The following is a 21,953-nucleotide window of genomic DNA, read 5'->3' as shown; positions in this document are numbered from 1 at the left end:
TTTCCTGAGGGTTAGGTGCTAACAGCAATGGAAGGGACTAGTGTGATAATGTTTCTCTAACAAAAGAACAACTGAGAAACCAAAAAACCAGAGCAATGAGATCAAGAGAAGCAGTAGGAGTGTGACCCTAAAGAAGAGATGCTTCTGGATAAATGGCTGGGAGCTGTCAGTATAAAGACATTGTCCCTCACTAACTGAGTTGAGGCTGGACTCCCATGGGCATGGGAGCCAGGCTGCCTGAGGCTGGCACGACCCTGCTCCTCCCACTCCTCTCTTCGCTCCCTTGGGTCCTGCTGGTTTGCCAAGGCCCTGGAGTTTGTCTCAACCTGTTCTGACCCGCTTCTATCACTCTGCAGTTGCTGCTTGGTTGCAGCTCCTGGAGAGTTTCTTGAACAGGGACTTAAGAACCTGTGTTTGCTGAAGTATTTCACATGATGGTATTTAATCAATTCTTCTTCAACCCCATTGTTTCTTGGCTAAGGTATGTCTGAAAGCAGCCAGGTCCATTTTACTTTCACACTGCAGGGTCACTTTTGTAGCAGGTAAATGCTTTAAAACCAATCCAGCAAGGAGAGTTTTTAAATCACAAGAACTGGAGAGTTGAAGTCCATGCTGCGTTTAAAACCTGGTTTTGTTTTGCTTGTAGAGATTACTGTACCTTCAACTGACAGATGGGAATGTGAACACTTTCTATCATCCTTGAAGATTCAGACAGGCTAATAGAGAAAAAACATGAAAGGAAAAAAATCATCATTTAAATGGTCTTGCAAGAGATGACTTCCAAATCATTGTCTGTCAGCTTCTCCAGATGGCCTGAATATCTGTCAGATGAGCAGTATTCATTAGAAATGCCTAGCAAAAACAAGGTTTCTTTTTCGTCAAGTCCAAAAATGAAAGGGGAAGAAACAGTAGATGGGGAGGAGAGAAACAAGGATGATATTTTTAAGATTTTTCTTACTAAAAAGTGACTGTACAAAAGGCAGTATTCAGTTCTGGCTTTATTTTCTCTCTGCAGTGATATCATGCCAGACCCATTCCTTTTATTTTTCCATTTTTTTTGTTTTTCCAAGTAGAAGTACAAATTGTTTTTTCACAGTGACACTGGGCTCCTTCCTGCTTGAGAGGCTTCCTAGCCCTTCTCACACTACAGCCCCCCTCTAACTGCTGTCCAAGGAGGCCCTTTGTGGTGCCCAGGCAGTGGTTTAGTTTGTTCATAGGGCCTAACTGGCTGGAGCTGAATTTGTATAAAAAAAAGGAATGTAATTTCCAGTGCCCATGTAGAAGGCTCTTAAAAAGCCTATAATCAAGGAAAGCCACCATTGGTTTGGTTCCCATTTGAGAATGCATTTTCTAGAAGCAAGATTCAGAGGCTGAACCCAAAGCTAGAGTGTCTCATTTACTGCCACCACTACCTCACTTTATTGATCAAAGCGATGATCTTCCTCATTGAATATATCTGAATTATGGGCTTATGTTTACCCTATGCAAGGGAGAAGGGTGACATTAGGGAAGGTTTGGCTTTTTTTAACATACATCTGAGGATGCAATGATCAAATGGGCTGACAACAAATGAAGAATGAGCCATGTAGCAATCAGGGGCATGCTGTGACCTCAACAAGGGAGAGGAAGAACTGAGTCCATACAACAGGGCTTACTAGCTATGAACTGTCAGGACCGTTACGATTAATTTATGGTGTGATGTCTACATGAGTTATTTAATGCATATCAGATCTTTGGGTGGTGCCTCCCACTGAAGCCACAGCAGCAGTCTCAGGACTGCCCACCACGGGGATTTGCAAGCTTTCTTTTTTGTGCATTGACTTTTGCTGATTCATCTTGGTCGTTCTGAGTGCAGTTATTTTGCCTACAGAAAAATCTGGTCAATATATCTTGGTTTATTAATCCTTCTGTATTTCTTGTTTGAGACTTGCCTATATCCAAGGAGATATATCCAGAATATCTCCTGTTCTTGGAAATATTAATAATGGTTAATGTTTTACCTCTTGGACTAAGCTGATTGCTGCATGCCACAAATAATTTATTTATCACCTCAAAGATGAAACCTAGATTTGTGCCAAGCCACTGATGTAATTACTGTCCCTTCCCTGCCACATACACCATATGCAGAACCTGTTATATGCAATTACTTCAATCACAAGCTCCACTCCAGACAGGCAAGATCATCTTTCAAGTGCTAAATGTTACTAAAATATGATCACACATTGTACCCTTAGCAAGAGTGACAGGAAGGCATTCTGGCAGGGACGAGATTCCTCTGGGTAGTTTACTACTGAGGCATCCACCCTCTGACTCTCTGGTTTGTAATTTTGCAACCTGCAGGTTTGTAATTTTGCAACCTGCACGTTAGTAGTTTTGAAACCTGTAGGTCAGGGCAGCTCCTCTCTTAGCACACGTGCTGGTTTTAGGTCACTTTTTGAAGGTGTCCAGATCTCTGCACGTACTATGCAAAGAGCCTAGTGGTTAAATGAGACCCTGTTAAATACCATAGCCAAGCACTTGATTCCCACTTTGTGTTGCTGAAGCTGGCTGCATAAAATCAGTCAGCCCTGTGACTCCCTCCCCCATGCTCCGCAGGTGCATCCAGCCAGCTGCAGCACTTGCAGCAGCAATGTTTCACAGTCAGGGCAAGAAGCCCCTCTCATTCCCAAAAGCAGAACTTCTCCAGAAGAGCTGTTCTCTGGTAGTGCTACCATCTCCACGGGTTCATGGCACACCATCCGAAACAGCAGCCAAGTGCCACCAGCACCTCCACGGCTGGCTGGACCCGTCTCACTGACAGGCTTCCTTGCACCTCCAAGCTGCAGCCCCTTTTGTGATACTGCCATTTATGGACCTGCACATTTCCTTCCACTTACTGTTTCTTTTAACAACTGTAGTGGATAATGGAAGATGACAGATTATAGTAGTTACAGGGTGATGAGTTTTGGGGTTTTTTGTTTGTTTGTTTCCTTGTTTTGCTTTCTTAAGAGATGTTCTAGGCATCTTAAGCATTTTAAGCAGCTGTTAAGATGGCTGTGGTGCCCTGTGTAGCATCTGGCTAAACACAGTAACTACAGGGCAGCCCAGGATGTGACTCTTGAGCTCAAGCAGTAACTACTCTCTACCGAAGCTGCAAAATTATCTTAAGGACTTCGGTTAGGTTTGCAGCCCTTGGACTTATCTTAGGTGTTTAAATGGAGGTTACAGCTGTTTGGCAGGATCTACATTCTCTGTGATTAAGCAATTTGGCTGTGAGCATGTATGAATTATTAGTGGTAACAGTATGCTGTGGTTTTGCTTTTGCAAGGTCTGATCCACATATAGTTTCTTGCAAAGGTGGATTGATTAGAAGGGAAGGAAGGGACTGAGGGGCTTGTGTCCAAGTCTTCTTAACACCATGGACTTTGAGGCATACTCCACACTTCTAGTGCATAAAATAAGGGAGCTTAAATGCCAGTTCCCAACTTCACTGCTCATGCAGACCGAGGCAGTATCAATCCTGTTGCAGTCATGCAGAATACTGCTGAAAGCAATGGGACATTACATACACCGACTCATACATATGTACACACCTCAGAGCATAAAGCAAAACTTATGAGATTTTTTTATTTCTGAGTAGCAGGCTCTATGTCTTTGTGGAAGTCTTACACTGAAGGGAAATCCCTGAGTTTGGCCCACACCTTTCTTGCAAAGAAGTACTGAGGAACACACCTGCTTTGTCAATAGATCTAAATCCACAACAAACATATATTCACCACTACAGTGAAATGTTTGAAGGGTGATCAAAACCAGCAGAAAACCAGAGATAGCAAAGGAGATGTCAAAACAACAGCTCCAAGACTTGTGGCCAGTTGGTACCTGTGAAAAAATTGGAATTTATAGGCATAAGCCTTTTTTGCCAGATGGGAATGTAGCCCCATGCTCCTGGCAGCACCTTTGGTCTCTGGCAGGTTTTGTGTTTACTAAGTAAGTGTGTGAGCTTTCCCATGGCTTTATACCATGTCCTTCACATGTAAACATCCTGCTGCTTGTGCTTTGGGACCATGTGGTGGCACCAGTGCTAGGCAGCAGTGTCCTGTTTAATCTCATTGTCGCAGTCAGCGCAGGCTGCGAGCAGAGATGACACTGTAGTGCTCATGGCTGGTACTACATAAAAGAAACTAAGTGCTGCTAAAGACCATACCCAACTGGAAAGCCAGCTGTCACCGGGCAGGAAGGTTTTCTGACATAGCACACTAGTTTTCCCTTATTTGGTTTATTTCTTTATAGGAGACACAGCTAATGGTGGGGCACAGCAGTGGGTGCTGAGACCTGGATAACAGGAATTGTGGACTGGCTTTAAAGACAAGCATCCACGTATGAGTAAGGCAGCTGCTTCTTTGGAGCAATTTAACATCACAGTATATTCATTGCTAATGAATTTTCGTCTGAATGCCAGAATTTATTTTCACTGAAACTTTGGACTTACAAGCTGAATGTACAGAAATGGGAAAGAAGGGGAATGAAGAGGTCTGGCTAAGGAATGCAGTAAGTTGCTAAGGTTTGCAGCCACTGTATCCAGTGTAGCTTCAGAGGCAGAAAGTGTGAACAGGCAGATGCGTTTGGAAGAGGATGAGCTGTGTTTGGAGGGTAGCAGTGGAAAGTGCTGTAAGCAATACTTTGGGGGAAAAAAACCCAACAACAACTTGTTACTGCACCAAAACCTAATGAGAGCTGAAATCAAACAGCCCTCAGTGAAGGCACTGAGCATTAGACACTCTTGCCACCTGAGGAAAGCAATTGGGAAGTGCTGAGTAAGAGCTTGTTCTGGGTTTGGAGGAGCAGCATTGTTATGCTAATAGTCCTTTCCCTTGCCTGCGGTGCTGCTGTTGTACTCTCCTGGAAGAATGGGGCAGGAGACTTTCCCAGGACCTATCTGTGAGGAAGGGCTCACTGCTGTTTCATCTGGTCCAATGCAGGTGGCTGCAAGCCTGCCTTCCCTCCTACCCCCCGCACACATCTCCCTGCCCCTCGCAGTGGAGCTCTTTGAGCATTTCTGAGGTCTCCCAGAGAGTCTGTTCAAAGACACAAGTTGATTGAAACCAGCCCAGCCGGGGAGGTTCACATCTGAGCAGAGCAGCTTGGGATCTGTGGTCTGACCGGGCTGGCACCAGGCAGGTCATGGACAACACAGCCAGTGTGGGAAGGGGTCAGCACCACAGCAGAGCAGGCTGGAGCTGCCACAGTCTGCCAGTCTGTGAAGCTCTCTCGGGCACCTAGGTGCTCTTCCTCCATTCACCAGTTGTTCTCATCATCAGGGGTGATGTTCCTCCTTGCCCCATTGGGACCTGCCCATTCCTAGCACATCAGCTGTGCTGTCAGTGCTTTACAATGCCCTTCTTCCTTTAAAAATTCAAGTAAGAATCAGTAAGGTTCTTTTCAGAGTCTTAAGCTGCCTTTAACAAATGTAGACCCAGTTTCTGCCTCTTTCTCTTGTCTGAGAAACATCTTTTCTGATAATTTAATTAGAAGCAGCTCTCATTTACATGAATTCTACCAGCTGCCATCAGCTCTGAGACCCGAGGGGAAAAACTCAGATGAACTGAGAAGGCCATTAGCAAGGACATTAGAAGAAACCATATCCAGGTCCAGCAAAATTCTGAAAATACCTAGCATTCATGTGTCCTTAATTGCTTTTCTCCTTTTACAGCTGTTGGATGAATGTGTCATCTGAGAGGGGTTTTGCCTCAGGGATTTCTTTTCCATTACGTGATGTAGATATGGAGAGAGGAGCAGGCGTTGACTGCTCAACAAGGAAAGGATGAAGGTTACTCGAGCAGGAAGAAGAAATTTGAACTTAGTGGAGGAAGGTCTAAGGAGCTAATATTGGGCCTAAACAGGGGCAGACGTGCTTGCAGGAGCAGCAAAGGAGTTACTGAGCTAAGATGATAAAAGCATTAAACATCTTTTGGAGAAAGATGAGATACAGCTTCTAGACTTAAGTGCCTTGTTCAGGTGTGTCTTTGAGTAAGTCAAAAGCGTAATAGAGTGATTTCTGTGTCTTACAGGGCCATCAGAAATAGAAGAAGCTTAGGCATCTTGAGGATAGAGACAGCAGAAATTCACAGCTAGCTCCAGGCTCTGAGTCAGAATCATTGTCAGGACTCCTGTTAGACAGGTGTGATGTCCACACCTCCTCTGTCACCACACCCAGGGTTTTTCTGCACTAGGAGCATGGCAGCAGAAGTGCTTTGCCAGGCAGTAGATAGTCCTTATTGTTGTTGTCAAGAGAGGAAAAGCAAGGTGTTGTGAGGTCAAGAGACTTGCCCAAAATCAGCCAGTGACAGCTGTAGGGCTTGAAACCATGTCCCAGTCCTGTGCTCTACCTAACAGTTAAAAGACTCCACTGCAAATCCATGCTGCAAACTTTTTGAAGACTTGCTTGCCTTTACAGGCTGTAAAGTGTCAGGCATGCCCAGCTCATTATCTACATAGTGATTCGTTTCCAATCTCATCAATAAGTTCTGACACAAAGGAGGTAACATTTAAATGCTGTAGCATGCATTGAAATGTTCTCTCCAGACTGCTCATGTAAGAAGCTTTGCCAGCTACACCCGCTTTTTGGCAGCTGCTGCTGTGACAGCTGAGAATGCAATATGATAAAAATGCCACTTCTACAAAATAATCATGGCCCATTGAGTGCTTCCCAGAAAGATCTTGTGAAGAGAAAGACTTAGCCAAAATACATCTGTTTGGGGCAGCATAGGGGTTGGAGAAAGTAAAGCACAATGTGAATGTTAAGCCAAGCGTTGTAATAGGTCAGTGTTTCAAGACCTTGGTTCTTTTAGCTGAAATGATTTGAGAAAACTTTGTAGAGTGTGTACCTATGGTATGAACTGATCAGGTGACACAAAACCATTCTTACCTGGCTTTTGAAAGTGTGAAAAACCGGGAAAATGGCAACATATTAGCACAACTGTCAATTTACTTTTCCTGCTAGAACCTTAACACATGCTGGTTGATTGTTGTTTTAATTAATCAGAAGCAATCAGCTCGTAAATGCTGTGATTAACACAGCTTCTATTTAACCCCACGTTGAGCTTTCTGAAACAAGTGTATGTAGCAGTTCTGCAGAGTAGAAGGGGAGGCTAAAAGCTCTCAAGTAGAAGCTCCAGAAGCTGAGGATGGCTTCTGTTGCTGAACCACGGAGGCTGCCTCCAGCCCACAGAGCAGCTGTAAAACAGTGTAGCAGACTGCAGCAGTTGAAGTCCAAATGATTTGCTACTGTTTTTAGGAGAAGATACTTATTTTTTTCTCTGAAGTTCCCAACTGTCAATTTGACACTAATTCCTGAGTGGCAGCCGGTGTTTAAACTAATGGCAATTGCTGGTATAAAATTCTGTTTCCTTTTCTCTCCATAGGTTTGCTGATTGGCTCTGGTTGTGCCCTCTATCCTCTTGGCTGGGACAGTGAAGAAGTCAGACAAACCTGTGGTAACCTTTCAAGCCAGTTTGAATTGGGTGAGTCATCAACAGGGCATTTCAGCCACATTAGACTCTTCTATGTGTTGTCCATAAAAGCAAACAAGGACATGAACATAGGCTTGGAGAAGCGACCCAGTTGTGTATGGTATTCATCTTGCATCATTCTGGTATGGTGCTAAGGCAGGGGATTTCAGATAGATCTGCTGGAAATATTTTCCAGAAGAACATTAGAAAATAAAGGTATGTACGTATGTATGTATATGTGTATGTATTTAAGACATCAGATTTAATAGTCTTGCAGTAACACTTCTGGAGATCTTTACAGGGTAGGCAGAGGCATCACAGCACAGGTGGGTGTAATTCACAATGAGTACAATTAGTTGTCTCTGAAATCTGGCATGTTTATGGCTTTCTAACTCAAGCCTAAAGAGTATGGTTTTGGTTACTCACATCCTTGGGAAGCTGGTTGATAACACTTACTCTCTACGTCAGCCTTCTTCCAAACAAGCTACTGGTTCTACTGTTGATGACTGTGCTGAGCACTGAGAGCCAGAGATGTGGCTGGGCTGGGCTCACACCCATGCAGTATGGGGTGAACCACCTCTAGGGAGGGCTCTAGAATACAAGGGCCCAGCAGTGACCTGAGGATTAAGTAATGCAAATGATCAGGATCTGATGTTTGAATGCACATCCAGGTCCTTGTTTTTCTAGAAGGATCGATGCAGCTGCTGATACCCTATTCTGTAAGTTCTCTCTGATCCTGTTTCACCTGAGGAAGAGGGGGATCTGGAATCCTTCTGAAGGAGAGACTGAGCATTCTGACCCTCTTGAAAGGAGCCCAACCAGGTTTGAGAGCTCTCACTCCAAAGCATGGACACACAGAGCTCCCCATTTCCAGCCCCTGCAAGATAAACCTTATGGTTAGTGCAAGAAGCCCTTTCCATAGCTGTGTGTGCAGGACTTGTGGTAGCCTAGCAGTAATCCCTGTGCAAATAACAGTGGACAAAATGGTTTCCTAGGGTTAAACACAAGCCTACTGCATTATCTTTTAATTTTACAATGATCATTCTGTCAGGCTTCAGGAGAAAGGAGTTCTGTTTCCATCTCAGAGATGCTTCTTGTGAAGCTATGCAAATTAATTGAGGTTGAAAGGTAAAAAAATATTGGTTTGGCAGAGATACTCCAGGTTACCCTCCCTTCCACCATTCCTGTGGTGTTTTGGAGTGCATTTAATCTGGCATGGGACCAGACATTCTCATTACCAGTATCAGCACCCATCTCTATCACTGCTACTGATGTTGTTATCAGCAGCCACTAAGGGTGTTGCCGAAGGAATGTTTGACATGCTGTGGAAACTTTAACTTCTTGTTTTGATCTCTAATACCCTTCTGTGCTATTGATACTAGATTTTCTTTTCAATGAAGTATAAAAATTTCCAGCAACTGATAAATTCACCTAATAATTAGAAGATGTGAACAACAAGGAGAGATAGCAATGAGAACAGAAATGCATAGTTAACTATCAGGAAAAAAAGAAAAATGTCCCAGAACTGAGATTCCCGGTTGTATGGAAAGGTGTCTCAAAGGATGTAGTAGAAGGACAAGGCAAAACACTGCAGTAACTGTTGCAGGGAGTAGCTGGGTTCATTGCTGCCCATGGTCAATCCTGTGCTGAAGCCTGAAGTAGTTCCTAGTCAGACATTTAGCAGCACCCCTGTTTGAAAGGCCAGCTTGCCCTTGCTGGTGCATGCTGCTACCTGCTCTACCATTTAAGCATGTGAGCAGCTCTGCTTCTGTGACTCCTGTTTGTGTCTCCTGACAGCCTGCATGTTTCCAAGCTACAGCTGTTGCTCTCCCCAGAGTGTAGAAACTGTTACCTTTCAAGGTTACTTCCCTGCAAACTCACAAGAAGGTAGGTGTTGTGCCAGTCTGAGCGCTTTGAAGACAGCATTTAGCTGCAAACTGTGACCTTAAACACAGTCATACCCAGAGTCAGAGCAGAATCTCTGAGACCACCTTCACCATCTCAGTCTTGAGTCATGAGTCAGATATGTGCATGAATTGAATCACTCTGCCCTTAAAGTCAGTTAAGAAAGCAATATGAAAAATTTCAGCTGGCAGCTTTCTTTCCAGGTACACATAAGGACCCTGAGATGTATCACATTATCTGTGAAGGCATGGACTCTTCATGTATTTTCTGGATGTGGAGCATGCAGGGCATGTGTTGTGCATGTCTAGACTTGACAGGAGAGCTGGTCTCGCCGATCTGCTGCAATCGTATGCTAGCACATTAATTAACAGGTTATAATGAGAGCTGAAATTTGCTGTAGTGATTTCTACCAGGCTGTTCTGCCACTAAACATCTATTTTCCACATACATTGGCAGTGAATGTAAATGCTTGGCTAGGGTTACTTTTTTTTTTAACTTAATGTCGCTGCCTGTTTGATGCTGCGTTAGCTAAATCATCTGCACAGAAGAGGTGCTGTCCAAAGGCCGTTTAATAACCACACTGCTCATTGTCTCTCGTAAATACCTCTTGGTCATTGATAAGCCAAACCCTCTAGTCTTTTCCGAATCATTAGAGACTAGCTTACTCATTATAGCCTACAGGCCAAAAATGATCTTTCAAAGACTTAATCCACTGAGTCTCAAGACAAATTTAAATAATGATTGCTTTCATTTGAATATTTAATTTGATTAAGCCACAATGATACGCTCTCTATTTCTGACTCTCACAGAAAAGCTGAGCTGAAATGAGCCCTGCACTGGCTTGCTCATGGGTGAAACGGTGGTGGCGGGAGTCCTGGTCCTGCACCTCCTGCTTCTGTGGGTGCTAGTGAGGGTGACACTGAGAGCCTGAAGTCAGCACATGATGAACTATGGTTGCTTGCAAACGAGAGGGTGTTCAAAGGGATGCTGACCAGCAGGCAGCATTCAGACTCTTCAAGAATGGCAGAGCAACTGCTGCAACTTGGACCACAGGGAACTTGGATGTGTGGTTAAGAAAGGAAGATCAAAGCACACTAGGTTTGACCACAGAGCCAGCAGAGGTGGAGGTTCAGCACTGTGATTCGTTCTGAACTTATAAAATGTAAGGGGGGGAAATTGTAAGGTTGGCGTAGAAAAGATAAGCCAGGAACTACAATCTGCATTGAGATGAGAAAGACAAGAGGCAGGTGCAGAGGAGGGCCTGCAGAAACTCACTTGAGAAGCAGCTGAATTGTGCACTGTGAAATGTAATGTTAACCAGAAGTGTTCCAGAATTAGCAATTAAATGAAAATTGTTGCTTTACTGAAACAAGAGAAATCTCCAGCCCATAACATGCTTATAACTGGATGGAATAAATAAATAGCAATGCTAGGAACCCATTTAAAAAGCCTAATCCGTAGTGGCTGTGCTAGATAAGGAGTGTTTCTCTATGTCTTCAAGCACTCTGAAAAGGCATTAGACTAATAGGCACTCCAAATAGTGCTGAGATAGCCCATATTGTGAAGATGAGACCCCCTCCCTCTGTCCCCACCAAACACACACATTTCTCTTTACATTCTAAAGCAATCTTTTTAAAGGCTGCAGGAAAAACAACTGTGCCTTTAATTTACGTATAAGTAGATTTGGGTATTCTTTTATAGAAAACCGGAGCTGACATTGTGAAATGCCCAGCAGTTTGCTGCTTTCCTTTAAATTGGATATTTATTTTTCTTTTTATTAAGTGAGCTATATCCAGAGGGTTTACTTAAACATTTATGTCTTTAATGGGACTAATTTTTTTTCAATCAAATGAAAGCTTTTGTACAACTCCATCTCTACAAAGAGGAATCATTCTTCAACTGAAGATACCCTGCCAAGGACAACCCCATTTGTTGATTAAGTTGCATTCAATAGATGAGCTGTTTTACTAGAGAAGATGGGGAGTAACCTCCATAAATAGACAGAGGGAGACTGGTGCACCTGTAGAGGGGCCTGCTGTCTGCTTTTCTCTAAGCAGTCAGGTTTTGCCACCATGAAAAATAAAACAGTGTGATAGATTAGGGCTTTGACAAACAACTGGCAAGTCTTGTTAGAGGGTTAAGGCCATGACAGGTCTCTGCCGTGTACCTCCACTTGCTGTTCCCAGCTCCCTGGCAGTCAGCAGGATCTGCATGGAGGCCTCGAGACCCTGCTCCAAATCCCGTCTCAGATCACAGATGGAACAGAGTTCCCACCAGAACACCAGACTATGAGCTGGAGCAATCTTATGCTGCTGTTTTTATGGTCGTAACTCCTAGAAGTAGGGCAATATAAATAAATGATGGTAGAAGAGAAGAGATGCTTATGTTTTAAACTAGCATATTTCTTTGCCCAAGTGACCAAGTCAAAGTCCTTCATCTAGTTAGCATTTAGCCACAGGCTAATGCCTGAGATGGAGACTGGAGTTATAAATTATCAGTGCTCGAAGGGGCTGCCTTTCACTTTTACCAAATATCTGAGGATGGATCAAAAGCATCTTAATCTGCTGTCACCACACAAGCTGTTATTGTTATGCTGCATTATTTACACCCTGGAGTTGCCTGTGGGCCACTCATGATGGCCCTGGCATAGCACAGCAGTACAGGCATGGCACAGCAGTACAGAGCTGCTGACTGAAGGGTGTGAAAGTAAGAGCTACACAATCCCAAGGTCTGCAAAAGGAATTAACAGGCCATTTGCCAAAAGCAAGTATCTTTATAGCATATCATGTAGCACACATTCAGTTTTGCTGAGCTAGGGGCACTAATACCATTTTATTTTCATTTCTAAATATACCACACAAGAATAACAGCTGAAAAATGAGGGATTTAGAAGGAAATTTAAGTGAACGACCTTTCATTAAAATGCAAGTGTGCGTTAAAGTGTAGACTGCACCGGACATTTGCAAAAACTTGTGCATTTTCTAAAACTTACATTGTGTAAAGAAACCTTCTGAACTTGTGTCTTTTTTTAATTTCTATGTGGGTATATACATGTGAGTACAATTGTTTTGAATGTCTAAAACCAATAAGAACCTTCATTTTAGGCCACTGATGTCCCTAGATGTGCATGTAGAGGCCGCCCAGTTATTGTGTGTTCATTTCTGATGCGATGGGTGTGGTGGCAGCTAAATCCCACAGAAGGTTCCAGAGAAGACAGAGAATGTTCAGTTTAACTTAAAAAGTCAAGCTTCAGTTGGCTTCTGTTGAAACAGCACTATAAGAGACCGAACAGCAAAATGGTTATGATTAAGATTAGTTTTTCTAAATGTAGATAACTCATGCCATTGGAGGTACCCTAGGAAATGTCATCTGGCCTCCAGCTGCTACTTCCCTGACACCAGATGTATGAAATTATATTGTGTACTTACCTCATTAACCTGGAAGAATGAGAACACTAGATTTAAGATAAACTCCAATTTTTAAGTTGAACTACTTGGAAAAACATTGTCTTCCTTTGAGAAAATAGGGTGTGTTTAGACAGTCAGGGCTCAACCTGGATGATCAATGTTCCAGAATTTTTTAGTCCTACCCCTTTTTGTGAGAGATTACTTTTTATGTCATACGTTTCCTCCCTAGAACCTACTTTTTTTATTCTCCTGGGCCATCATCTGTGCTAAGAAGCATCCTACAAACATGACTCAATGTTTGCTGTATACAACTATACAGTTCATTTTTTGGTTCCATTGTGCTTTTCTTTGCTATTAAAAGCAGTGAAAATCACAGGTCTGTCAGCAAGGGCATGCATGGCTCAGGTGTGGCCATTGGCACACTGTGCCCTGGCAGCTGCTGCTGCAGCCTGTCTAAATGCATTCTGTGCTTGTTTGATTGTGTGCCATCCTTACAAGCCTGGAAACAGCTTCCTGCCCTGTTTTTTCCACAGGTTCTCTTAGATCCTCTCCAGTTGTTTTGTGTTCCCTGGCTGTCACACTCTATCACTACCTGTCACACACAGAGACATCCTAGGTCTGGGGGCACAGCTGCAGCAGCAACCAAAGCAGATGGCTCCAAATGCACACCTTCACTTGTCCTCTGTGGTGGTCCATCCATCTGTGAACCACTGTGACAGGACTCTCCTGGCCTAAGTGGCTGTCTGGAGGACAAACTTAAAAAGCTGAATTCCATCCTGAACTAAACATGCAGCTGAAATGCTCTCAAAAGCTCTCAGAAAGTCCTGTGTTGGGGGATATTTGTTTCAAAAGATCATTATTATTCAGGTTCCCCTTAGCCACTTTTAGAGGGCTTGAAATATCTTTTAAGAGAACTGTTGACTTGATAATCACTTTTACTGTAGAAATATTCAAGTAAATGGTCTTTAAAGCACTTTAAAAGCTAACAGTGCAGTCACTAAAACAACAACATAAAACCCCCACAGAAAGCAGTGGATATTAAAAAAGCTTTTTCTCCTCATTATCTCCAGAGAGAGTTTGAGGGACTAGTCCAGTGTGGATCTCTGCACTGTGGATGTCCAAAGAGAGATGAAATTATCATCCCTTCCTGCAATACGTGAGGTTTCTGCTGACTTCTTCCAGGAGGCTGGGAGAGTTCCTCATTAGCCAGATATAAGCTATTTGCTTTTGGGAATGTGAGCATTGTAATTGGCACAAACTATTGGTTTCTCCTTCATTGTTCCATGACAAATGTACACCTATAGCAAATCTGAAGTTTGATTAAACAGAATTATGTGATCCTCCAAAGAAAGAACAATTCAATCATATAAGTGTCTGTATTCAGCAGAACTGAATAATTTGTTGGCACTTCTTTTTCCACTTTTTTACACTTCTGAACTTTATGAGATGTTATGCATTTAGTTACAGGGCAAAATATCTATACAATTTCTTTGTCCAATATTAAGGATCCAAAATAGCCTCATCTGTGCATGCATAAGGAATAATATATATTTTATAAAAGAAAAATGCTTTGAGAAAGTCATATCACAGAATCACAGAATATTAGGGGTTGGAAGGGACCTCCGAAGATCATCGAGTCCAACCCTCTGCCAGAGCAGGACCAAAAAAGTCCTAGGGCAGATCACTCAGAAAGGCATCCAGACAGGTCTTGAAAGTCTCCAGAGAGGGAGACTCCACAAAGTCTCTGGGGAGACTGTTCCAGTGCTCTGTAACCCTCACAGTAAAGTTCTCTTGTGCTCAAGTTTTAACCCATTGCCCCTCTTCCTGTCACAGGGCACAAGTGGAAAAGCTTGTCCCTGTCTTCTTGATTCCCAGCCCTCATGTATTTATAGACATTAATTAGATCCCCTCCAGTCTTCTCTTCTCTAGACTGAAAAGCCCCAGGTCTCTCAGCCTTTCCTTGTAAGGCAGGTGTTCCAGTCCCTTAGTCATCCTTGTAGCCCTCCGTTGGACTCCTCAAGTAGATCCCTGCCCCTCTTGAACTGGGGAGCCCAGAACTGGACACAGTACTCCAAGTGAGGTCTCACCAGGGCTGAGTAGAGGGGGAGGAGAACCTCCCTTGATCTGCTGGAGACAGTCCTCTTAATGCACTCCAAGATATCCATGCAACAGACAAACAAACCACTAAATTAATTATTTTGTTTCAAGCTATTTGTTTGGCTGCAATTTTACCTTATATAGTGTTCTTTCTTTTTTTTTTTTTTTTCCCATAACTGCTTGAATCCTTTCTGGATTCATTCCAAGTTTTAACTTCTTTTCCTGGTTTTGTAGCTGACTTCATATGATGGTTTTTCATTGTAACTGTGTAAAGAAAAAAAAAATCTTCAGCTATTTATAATATATCTTGGTTTTGCTTCAAAATAATTCCTTCTATTAATTAGCCAGTTATCTTTTATATTCATTTGTGGTTTTAATATCTTCAAATCCCTGTATATCCCTTAACATCACACTCGTTACTTTTTTCTCTTATTATATTTCCAGCGCCCTGATTGATTATTTGAATTCACATTCCCTGTAGTACTGGACTCTCATGTGAAGCTGTTAATTAGAGTTCCTGCAAAACTTCCTGCAGGTAGAAATCACAGTTTTAATTTTTGAAGATATATAATTTTTATCCTTCAGCTCAGCTAATTCTGAAACCTTTTTTCCTTCTTGGAAAATAGGCTGTACTTGAGCTTAAATGATTGGAATTTGCCAAATGCTCCAGGCTGCAAGCCCAGGATAGTCTTAACATTAACAGCAAAGAAGGTACAAATATTTAAGATACTAAGTCTTGCAATTAATAAGTTTGCATCCAAGACACTTTCTTATTCTGGATATTTTTTAGTAAGTGTCAATTATTGGTTATTTTATATGAAACTCATATGTTATTTCCAGGACCTTGATAGCTATATGTGATAATTATTTATAAGATATAAGGAGTAGAAATCTTGGTGAAACCCCATTTTGGCAACTGGATCCTGGCACAGCTCCACAGTAGATCAAGTATCCTCACATTTTCTGTTGCCAGATTTCACTCACTCACAAATTTGTCTTCATTTTTATTTGCCTTACATATTCAAGAGAAGCAGGGAGCTAGGGGACACGTATCATGGCCGTGAGGATCACGTTTGAAATCAGGAAAAGGCGTGGAAGTGTTTTCTAATAAGCTCATCTGTCACTGCAAAACTAGCCTTCCACATTCTTTGATTTCTTTTGCTTTGGCAAATATTGTCTTATGTTCTATGGGACTCTTTTCTGCTGAATGTTCTTTTGATAGTGCCCTCACTCACCTTGCATTTGTCCTTTGTCCTCAGGGACTGTAATTTCCTTAAATCCTTTTACAAAAGAGAGGAGTGTAATGTTTCCACTCTTTGGTCTTTTATTTGCTTGGAAAATGGCCATCCATCCCTATAGCTGCAAGGTCTGTTATTCTATGATTTCAGAGTTCATGCTGACACTCTCTTGCTGCCAATCCCAGTGAAACAAATGAGAAAACTAAATTCTTAATGGCTGGCTACAAACCTATCTGAGCCAACTTGGACAGTCCTGCTTCACTAAGCAATCAAGAGCTCCAGTTATTTATCCTCTCCTTGACACACACTAAAAAGCCAATGGATCCAGAGCTAACAAAACACTGAAGGCACAGCTTCTCTGCCCATACTGACCTGTTGCATAAAGACTGATTTGTTAACAGCAACACCAGTTCTGTGCAGAGAAGGAGCTGCTGTAATGCATGTCATCCCTATCAGCTGGAAGAGTACTTCAGCTTCTGGGGAATTTGCTTTGACAAGAAACCAGCTCCAGGCCATCTTACGCACAAGAGCACATACTTGTTCTTGTGCATGTCTCCATGCCCTCGATGGGCTGGCACACTTCTACTTGTATACATGTGTTCCTGTGCATCCATAAGGAAAAGAACAGCTTTTGTGTCTTTGTGTGTGTGTGAAAACTGACATGGTTTCACTAGTTGTTGTAATTCTGTCAAGTAATTAGGTGGTATTGCTCTTCATTTTAGATTTTTGACCGAAAAAAAAAAAAAAAAAGGGAAACTGCAATGCAGCCTTTTGCATCTTTAATGTGATGGGCTCCATGAAGGCAAACTGCTCTGCTTGGTCGTTTAATTTAAATCCCAGTTCAGCAAAGCTCTTAACCATTTTCTTACCTCTGAATATGTGACTAGTCCCATTGCTGTCAGTGCAATAAAATTTGACCACGACAAAGAGTCTTTCTATGGTACCCCTTATAATACAAAAAATATAAAGGAAAGAAAAAGAAGAGAAAATGAAAAGCAAAGTCTCTAGCATATAACATTTCTATGCATTTATTTCTTTTCATTTGGTGTTAAATTTAATTACTCATCAACTTTGCTTTATTTTAAAGCTTCCTGTTCCTTGTAAAATGAGTGTTTAATATCAAAGTGAAGCAGAAGTAATTTTACAGTTTAAACTGCAACTAAATTACCCTATTATTGACAACCAAGAATCTTTCTTTAGGGTGCAGTGGATTAAAATAGCTCGTACATATAGTAAAATGAGAAAACCGGAGCAGAAACATTAACTCCAAAATGTTTTCTTCCTTGTGCAATGCAGGATTATAAAAGGAGTAGCATGGCTATGTGGTGTAGGCAATCATTCATTGCACCAGCAAGCTTTGGGATGGATATAATAGCTATACTTAGCTATGGATCTAGAACTTACCTGTATTTACAATGAAAAATATAGTTAATTCCTATACCCTCAGATTCCTTCCCTGCTGCAGGCTCTTCTTCAGCACAATAGCAGGCAAGGCAGTTCTGCTCAGCATCATCCAAGTACAGATCAAGCTATTTTATCCAAGGCCTCCCGCTGCTCCTGACACAGACTGGAAATAATGGCCAGGTTTATTGCTGTGTTATTATTGCTCTAAGGTCAGACTCCCGGCTCTTTCATCCGTTCTCCTGCACTCTCCCATTCTTTCATTTGTTCATCTTGACCCAGCTCACACTTGTGAACTACAGTGGATTTGTTAGATCAAGAGCCTGCCTGCCGTGCCTCAGAGCATTAAGTAGGGCAGTGGTCCTTGGGATAAATGGAGCATGATGTGGAGAAATAAATGTTATTATCTTCTGCCAAGACTGAATGTGCATGTTGTATCTCTTGAGCACATCTCTGACACTGATTAAACAGTTCTTTTTTCTTAATACGTATCAGATATGCTCTCCCCCTCTCCCAGTGCCAATGCATGAAAGTTGAAATCACACCATGCAAAAGTTTAAATTAACTTCATTCTGTCCCACTTAGGTCACAGCTTTGGGCAGTGCTACCATGTGATTCTTTAAACTCTTTTTAAAGTAGTATTTTTACATCCACTTTCTCTACCTGGAAACATAATGATGAGATTTTTCAAGCTGCAACTACAATTCTCTAGTAATTTTAGGAATACCTAGCAGTTTAAGAAGACTTATCAGTTGGTGTCCATGTTATCACTAGAAGTGCTTTAGCACACATGCACACCCTGGCGTATACACAATTTTCAAAGCAACCTAGCGGATTCAGACACCTGGTGTATGCTTGAGTCTGGTTTGAAATGCCCAGCAGAAGCTATAGACAGTGTGTGTACAAAGGCAAAGCAAGCAATAGATGGTCCAGAGACAGGTCTGTCTAGGGTCTGCTGTGCAATTGGGCAAAAATCAGCACTGGTGACATTGCCAGGCACTTGGCGGCTCTCCATGGTTTCTGATGTTCTTCTCTTTAGGCAGTCAGACTCTCTGTGTAGTCTTGTGTGAGGAAGCCAAGAATGGTGTTAACTTACAGAGCATAACGAGGTTACAAAACCAAGTCTCTCTGCTCCAGCACATTAAGGTGACAGGCTAATAAGATCAAGCCAAAGCCACAGTTCCTCAAGTCCTCTGCTCAGATCAGGATCTTTGTTTCACTAGACATTTTTTAAAATAAGAAAGTTTTGAGAGTTATTAAGAAAAGTTGAAACAAGTACTATGCTTCCTGCTGTGGTGTCAACCTCAGACCTTTAGAGCGACCAAAAGCGAAAGTGTTGCCTCCCACTGATGTTTCCTCACAAAGCTGGCCTGATAATATCCTGCAGACAGTCGATGGACATGCTGTCTGCCTTGAGAAATGCTAATGCTTTGGACATGTTGAGATGTACAGACATTTTTTGTGTCTTGTGCCTAAGACAGGACTAGGCAAGTTGGTAATTGCTGTTAACCAGAAGCCTGGCCTTCAAGTATGCCATTGGGACAGAGTATGGACATGCCATCTGTTTCAGCTCTGTCTTTCTAGATGGAAACTGTGTGGTTACCTTCTGTTCTCTGGAGGGGAGAATGATTTCTGTTACTTTTTTTCAGAGGGTGGGATGGAAGTGTTGTAGTGCTGCTTGTGTCTTACTGAGAGTACTCATTGCTTAGAGCAAGGATGTATCACCTAAAGTAGCAACACAGGGAGAAACTCAGTTGTAATGAGTCCCAAGCACTCCAGATTATAATGAGCAAGATATTGCAGCCCAAGTGAAGGAGACACTGAAGAGTAACAGTAGCCATCTTCTTGTTCTCAGAGATTTCTGTGAGGAGGCTTCCTCCCAGCTGCAACTGCTGTTTTCCTGATCTCTTCCACTGCTGCAGGCAGGGTGGTGCCTTGAAGGGGAGCAGTCACTTTATGGTCCACCATGGGATTCCCCAGCACCACTTGTTGCTGATGAGTTTGGCTATATAACAATACTGTGGCCATTATATGTATTCAAGTCCATAATATGACATGATTAAACTCATTAGACAAAAGGTCAGTGAAGTTTAAGCAATCAGTTATGACCTTGGGTGAGGATAGGGAAATTCCTCTATTTTTGCATCTGTGGGCTCCAATCCCACAGCAGCCCCCATGCAGGTGGATCCCCAAAGCCATTATCCATTGCCACCAGAAGCCTCCTGGTCAGGCAGGACTGATGCCTGTGTGTGAGAGAGATGAATGAGTTCCCTGCACTCGTGTCCTGGATTATAATTACCTGGTGGCTTCCTGCCAGGTCCAGTTTCGAGCCCTGTCACTGTGATAGTAGAGGTGGACCCACCCAGCACTGTCTGGAGGGAGCAGGCCCTAGCCCACGTTTTATGCAAACCCTCAAATCTCTGTAAAAAAAAAATTTAAAAATCCTCAGATGCTGCCTGGAGGAGGAGAAGAAAGAAAAGGGTGGAAAAAACCCTCTTCTGATGGCAGCTGCTGTGGAGAGCAGTATGGTGGGCACTCCCTGAGCTGGGGGTCAGAGGGACATCCACCCCATGGCTGGCATGCTTGTGGTGCCAGCAGCCTCTGCTTCTGCTCCCTCGTGGCATTTCCCCTGTGTAGAAAATAGAAACTGGCCAAGCAAGTGAGCTGGGGATCCTGTCTGCTGAGCTCTAATAGAAAATTAAGAGGAGGCATTTGAACAGTTTGCCCTCTTTAATTGCTGGAGTTACACTGAGTTGCACCCCATGTTCACTGCCTGCGGTGGACGGACGTGTGGACGGAAACCTAGAAGAGTGCTTTTTCCTCGGTGAGCAGGAAGGATGGTGGGGGCGACGCTTCCTCCCCTGGCTAATGCTGGGCCGTGTCTCTGTTTCTCTTGCAGGGACCTGCCACATCGGCTGGGCCTACTACTGCACGGGCGGGGGCGCGGCGGCTGCCATGCTGGTGTGCACCTGGCTGGCCTGCTTCTCTGGCAAGAAGCAGAAGCAGTACCCGTACTGAGCCAGCCCCCGGGCGCGGGCACTGCCAGACACCCGAGGGACTTGCCGACATCTTCTGGATAACCATGATGAATGAGAACTCTTAAAGTGCTTTCTTTCTGGAGCGGGTGTGGGGTGGGACCGCGGGTGGCCCCGGGGTGGGCAGGGATGTGAACGGTGGTGCAAAGCCACCAGGGCAGGCTGGACAGGGATAGACTTTCTCAGCCAAGCCCACCCGTGGTCTGCTCTGCAAAAATGTAAGCAAGAAAAACTCTGCTTTGGCAAGTGGTGAAATCCTGCGTGCACCTGTTAATTGAGAGGTTGATGAGGGGGTGGCTGTGCCAGGGGGCTGGGGCAGTACCTGGCAGCCCCTCAGCGCGGCGCTCCCGAAAGCACACGCACACACAGGTGTTGACCATGGCACAAAATGAGTAGAGAGGAAACATTTTCTTCTTGCTTTTCCTTTTTTTTTTTTTTTTTTACTTCTCTCCGGTGGTTTAAAATTCAGTGTTGCAACACTTTTTAATCTATACATTGAACTTAATAAAAGGACCAATAAGCCACTTTATCAGTATTTTGTATAATCTCTACACATTTTTCTTCCCCAAACATTTACCCACTGCTTATTCAGCCCTATATAACTTTTATTAAGCCTCTGTGTTTTCAGCATTATTACAAAAATGCAACATAATTACTTGGCATATGTAGCCTTTCCCTATAGTACTTTTATGAAGTGCAGTCAATGGACGTTTTTCTGTCCACTGGAAATTCCACTCATGGTACTGTAGAGCTCTGTTGGTTATGTACAACTAACAGGAAACTTATTCCAGACATAGATTTCTGTTGCTGTTATGTTTAGCTCATTGATGTTGTATTGTGCTGTACCATGTTTATTATTTCAATACTCATTTTTGTAAAAAATATATATAATATGTGCTATTTTATGTTTGTATTTGAAAAATCTCTGTAAATAAATTTTTCCTTGATCAATACTTGCAATGCCCGGTTGGAAAAGTTCCTTTCCAAATCCCCGTTGGAAAAACCCTCAGAAACAATGATGTCTTTTATAACCATGCTGTATCCTTTCTCCCTGTAAAACACATACATTTAGGGTTTGGTTACATTGCCTGAAGATAGATATCTAATGCCATTTGAGGCATTCTCATGTATCCCACACTTTTGTGGTGTCCTGCAGGACTTCAGGGAGACCTTCTCCATTCTGGCCTGGCCACTGCAGACTCAGCATCTCAAACAGTGCTGCATATCCCTGTTTAGGCAACTGAATCAAGCTCTTACTTTCTTAATAGCATCAATACTGATCAAATGCCTACTAGACAGTATGCCCTGCACAGAGCACTGGCTCTGTGCACACACAGCTCAAAAGACAGTCTTTTATTTTCTTCAAGAAACAAAAAGTGAACT

The 21,953-nt window shown here is 42.9% G+C and overlaps 1 protein-coding gene across 3 annotated transcripts in view; it reads left to right on the top strand.

The window, feature by feature from the left end:
* The window catches only part of LHFPL6 (LHFPL tetraspan subfamily member 6), a 147,634-nt gene extending 126,111 nt beyond the window's left edge, over positions 1-21,523 (top strand). For all 3 annotated transcript variants that reach the window (XM_051644200.1, XM_051644213.1, XM_051644209.1), the window contains exons 3-4: positions 7,401-7,499; positions 20,435-21,523. In XM_051644200.1, coding sequence (XP_051500160.1) covers positions 7,401-7,499; positions 20,435-20,553 — 218 coding nt within the window. In that variant the 3' untranslated portion in view covers positions 20,554-21,523. The remainder of the gene's footprint in view (positions 1-7,400; positions 7,500-20,434) is intronic.
* The last annotated feature ends 430 nt before the right edge of the window (positions 21,524-21,953 follow it).

Source organism: Apus apus, chromosome 1 (genome assembly GCF_020740795.1).
Source record: "Apus apus isolate bApuApu2 chromosome 1, bApuApu2.pri.cur, whole genome shotgun sequence".
Taxonomy (NCBI): domain Eukaryota; kingdom Metazoa; phylum Chordata; class Aves; order Apodiformes; family Apodidae; genus Apus; species Apus apus.
The sequence above is the reverse complement of the archived record's forward strand: the minus strand, read 5'-3'. Positions and strand labels throughout refer to the sequence as shown.